The 4,671-nt window shown below is 45.4% G+C and overlaps 1 protein-coding gene across 1 annotated transcript in view; it reads right to left on the reverse strand.

Moving 5' to 3' along the window:
* Positions 1 to 202: 202 nt before the first annotated feature.
* The window catches only part of TCEANC (transcription elongation factor A N-terminal and central domain containing), an 8,621-nt gene continuing 4,152 nt past the window's right edge, over positions 203 to 4,671 (reverse strand). The window contains exon 2 of the mRNA XM_004709964.2: positions 203 to 1,522. Coding sequence (XP_004710021.1) covers positions 456 to 1,514 — 1,059 coding nt within the window. The 5' untranslated portion in view covers positions 1,515 to 1,522 and the 3' untranslated portion in view covers positions 203 to 455. The remainder of the gene's footprint in view (positions 1,523 to 4,671) is intronic.

Raw genomic sequence — 4,671 nt, forward strand, 5'->3', positions numbered from 1 at the left:
CTAACCACAAGGTCAGTAGTTCAGATCCACCATCTACTCCTCGAGAGAAAGGTGAAGCTGTCTGCTCCCATAAAGATCAGAAACCCTGCATAGGGTTCCTATGAGTCAGAATTGACTCAATGGCAGTGGGCTGGATCTTGTATAAGATTTTAAAGACAGGCATAAAAGAAGTGTGTATACAAAAGGCCTCACTCCAGTTATGTGTTGCTAAAGGAACATTTATTTGAGGAACTTTTTGTGTGTGCATGTTTTAAACTGTTTTTGGCGCGAATGGGATTATATGGTAGATGTTCTTCTGCTAAGGTGCCCTGGTGGCACAGTGGTTAAAGCACTAGGCTGTCAACTAAAAGGTCAGGGGTGTTAACACACCAGCCCCTCTGCAGGAGGGAGATGTAGCAATCTGCTTCTGTAAAGCGTTGGAGGGCAATGTTCTCTGAAGGAACGTTTCATGACCCTTAGAAACACACCCACTTGCTGTGGTACCACTGCTCTCCACATTCATTACAGATCACATAGGTCATCATCTGTTCATCGGGGTTGCAATTCCTCACCCAACTTGGAAGGAAAAGGGTCCCCCGGGCAATTACAGTGACCTTGCAGTTGTATTTCTCACAGCGTCTGCATTTGATTTTATTTGTTGGTGTGCCATCAGGTCCTTGGGGAAGGCGGTGTTCCTGGATAGAAGATTCTGTGTAGGCAGCTCTCAGGGCCTTCAGCTCCTGGCTGGCCATTTCCAGGGCTGTCATTGCAGCAAATTCCCTTGGGGACATGGTCCCAGAGAGCAAGTTGTGTTGCAAATGAGAGTTTCTGGGGTTCTTCAGGTTGGAAACTTTGCTCCTGATACACGTTTTGTATTTTTTGAGGTTCCCCGAATGAAGGGCAAAAATGTGCTCTTCAATTTCTCTTGCAAAGTTTTGCCACACAGCAGCTTTTGGTGGGTCGGCCGTAGATCTAGTTAGAGCTTTGTACAGAAGCTCTATGCATTTGGTTCTCACAGGCAGTGTGGGGCCCAGTGACTCCCTGGGTTCCTTGCCAGTGAGTGTAGGGGCACAGCCACTAGCATGTCCTTCCATAGGCATCATGTGAACAGAACTATTTGCCGGCACAGTCGTTTCAAAGGCTTTCACAACATCTCGGGGTGAGAGCTGAGAACCAGACCTGGAGCTGACCAAGATCTCATCCTGACTTGGGTCACGAGAAAACCCTGACTCCTCTTCCTTCCTATCACTTGTGGGGAATAGCTGAGGGCTGTCCATTGGCTGGAAGCGAGTTGTTTTATAAAGGGCTTTCCACTGAGACAGCAGACCCTTGGCTTTCTTCTTCAGTGGCCCCGAGGGGCAGTGCTTGAGGACTCTGTACACAGCTCTGGCCACACTGGTCTCCTGGAGGTGCTCCTGAGTCACATGCATCATTTCTAGTTCAGTCAGGTGGTTGCCAAGATCCTCAAAATTCCTGTTAGCCATGAGTTGCTCAATAAGTGCAGCTCTGGCAGCTACAGGGTTCTTGGCAGACATCTTGACAGCTGCAAAGAAAAGGGAAAAGAAAAGAGGTTTCAGTTTTCTGAGGCTAGCTTTGGCCAGGCAGCTTCCGGAGAGCAAAAAAGCAATTTCTGCCAGTTCCCTCACTGCAGTGTTCGCTGAAACTTATGTAATAGAAAGGGTTACGACATGTTAGAAAACAGAATCTGAGATGTGGTGTGCTCTGAGTTTCAAAACTTCCATTCACAGTAGTTAAAGAAAGAAAGAAGAAAGACAGAGAGACAGAATGAGAGAAAGGAAGGAAGGGTGGGGCAAGACAATTACTCAGCCATAAAATGAAATAATAAAGTACACACTAACAACATAGAAACAGAGTGACATAATCCAACACCAAAGGACAAATCCTGTATGGTCTTACTTATATGAAGTATCTAGAAGAAGAGAAGCCCTGGTGGTGTAGTGGATTATACATTGGACTACTAACCACAGGGTCAACAGTTCGAAACCACCAGCCACTCTGTGAAAGGAAGGAGAGGCTTTCTACTCCTGTAGAGTTAGTCTTGGGAACTCACAGGGGCAGTTCCACTCAGTCCTATGAGGTTGCTAGGAGTCAGGACCGACTTTATGGCAGTGAATTTTTTTTTTTTCATCTAGAAGAGGCGGATGCATAGAGACCAAAGTCGACTAGTGATGATGAGAGGTGGGAGGGAGGGGCAAGAGGGAGTCTCTGCTTTGGGGCCACTGAGTTTGGTCCATGGCAGTGGGCTGGCTTGGAATAGGGCACAACATGATGACTATAGTCAGTATCATTGAAGAGCACATGTTAAAAGGACAGAGTTTTGTTATATCGATTCTGACCATAATTAAAACAAAAATAAAAAGCACCACAAAGAGGTTCAGCACTGGCACTGGCTTAGTTAGAAAAGGAGCCCTGGTGGTGTAGCGGTTACGTGGATGGCTGCAATCCACGTGGTCGACAGTTTGAAACCACCAGCAGCTCTGAGGAAGATAAGGCTGGACTTTCTACCCCCGTCCACAGTTTCGGTCGCGGAAGCCCAATGGGGGTCTCTATGAGTTAGCAGTAATTGGTTTGATGGCAGTGAGAGTTTTGTTAGAAAAGGCTTGGTAGTTAATCGTTTCCAACTTTCCCAGCTAAATGTTCCACAGCAGTGTTCTTTCTAGTTCAAGAGGAGTGAGTTCATGTGGAGGGAAGCAAGTGGCGACAGGGAGGAGGCAATCACGCCATGTCAGCACCATTGCAGTGATGCTGAGCCATGCTGGGCAGATTTTCCCTCTACTCAGCTGCTTAAGAGGATGGCTTGCTGATTGTATCATCTTTATGCAGTATTTTTCTGACTATGAGAGAATAAGGAACAGAGCAAAAAGAGGGGACACTGAAATGTCAAGTAGCCCACAGCAACCATGAGCTGGCAGAGGTTGAGGGCAGCTCGAGCCATGTCTGGAAAGGAACCGGTGAAGTCTGGCATTGTGACATCAACAGGCCAACAGTGTGCTGACATCTCAGAGGCTTCTGGACCACAGGGCAAAGGTTTATGGCTTTGGACTAACCTGGTCCCTAGGAAAGACTTTGGTTGTCATTCACTTTAAAAAAAGTTATTTTGTTGATGATACAAATGGCAGGATTTATACCAAGTCAACTCTTTCTACCTGTACAATTCAGTGACATTGATTCCAACAGTGCACAACACTGCATAACAACTCACCTTCCATTTCTGAGTCGACCCTCTCCCATGAGCACAAAGGTTCGGATCTCATCTTTCCAGTTGCTATTAACAATTGCATACTGTACAGATAGCTCTTAAAAGAACATAATGCTCAAGGCAGATGTTCATTTTGAGTTAAGCTAAAATACTGCTTGGAGATAAATTTGGTTTAAAGTTTAAATTAATCTCAGGGCATTGGTTTCAGGGATTCATTCAGCTCCCATGGTTCTGGAAAGTGTGGATTCCATGATAACTTTAAATTCTGTTCTGCATTTTAAGTATCAAAAGTTGCTCATTGGGGACTAAACCCATAACTAGATATAGGTATGGCAGAGGATATTTCTACATACATATTTGTATGTACTATTAATATCTCCACATAGATAGGAGAGCATACAGGGGACAAAGTTGTGAAAACGTCTTAGCCATAACCAAATACCCTGAGGGAATGAATCACTAGGCCTGGGAGCTTAGGACTAGTCTTAGCAGACAGCTAAGTCAATTAGCACAATGCAGTGCGCAAAGATAGTTCTACATTCTACTGGGGACTAAAAAGATAGTGCGTGGCCATCAAAGATGCAACTATTGGTTTCTTCCTCTCTGGAGGGAAAAATAACTCAAGGAAACAATTAGTCCAAAAGACTAATGGACCATGTGAGCACAGCTTCCCACTATCCTGAGACCTAAAGAACTAGATGGTGCCCAGCTATCGCTACTAATCACTCTGTCAGGATCACAGAAGGTCCTGGACAGAAAGGGAGAAAATGTATAGAAAAAATCAAAACCATAAAAAAGGAGACTTACTGGCCGGTTAAGAGACAGGTGGAAACCCCAAGACTTTTAGATTATTAGACATCCATCAAATCTGGAATAGACCCACGTCCAGGGTTCACCTTAGAGCCAAACATGCCTATAAAGTAAGACTTGTGAGGAATGTGCTCCTTAGAAGCTAGGAGGTCAGAAAAGGGCAGGGAAGAAGGACAAATGGAAATAGAGAACCCAGGGAGGAAGTGGGAAGAGTGCTGTTACACTGATGCCATTGCAACTAATGCTGCAAAACAAAATGTGTAAATTGTTGATGGAAAGCAAATTTTCTCTGTAATCATTCATGCAAACAAAATACAGTTTTTAAAAAAGAAGCCCCCAGAATAATTTAATTCAGAGGACAGCACTGAAGCTGCAGCTCAGGGAGGGGGACATGTCTGATCAGAGTACACGGGAGCAAATGAAGGTGGAGGAAGACAGAGTGGAGCACATCCTGGCCTACCAATCCTTGAGGACGATATTCCTGCTCAGAGCAGCCAATCCACAGAGAAGACCATATGGCCAGCCCCACTATGAGACACGACATCCCTCACTGACCCATAGCCCTACAGGGGACAACAGAGCAACAAAGTCCCCAGGGAATACCAAAAACAGACTTTGGGGCCAGGGCTTGGCACCACATCAGACTCAACCAGAAAACACTC

This window comes from Echinops telfairi, unplaced genomic scaffold (genome assembly GCF_000313985.2).
Source record: "Echinops telfairi isolate 266 unplaced genomic scaffold, ASM31398v2 ScPeMD7_53;HRSCAF=182, whole genome shotgun sequence".
Classification (NCBI taxonomy): domain Eukaryota; kingdom Metazoa; phylum Chordata; class Mammalia; order Afrosoricida; family Tenrecidae; genus Echinops; species Echinops telfairi.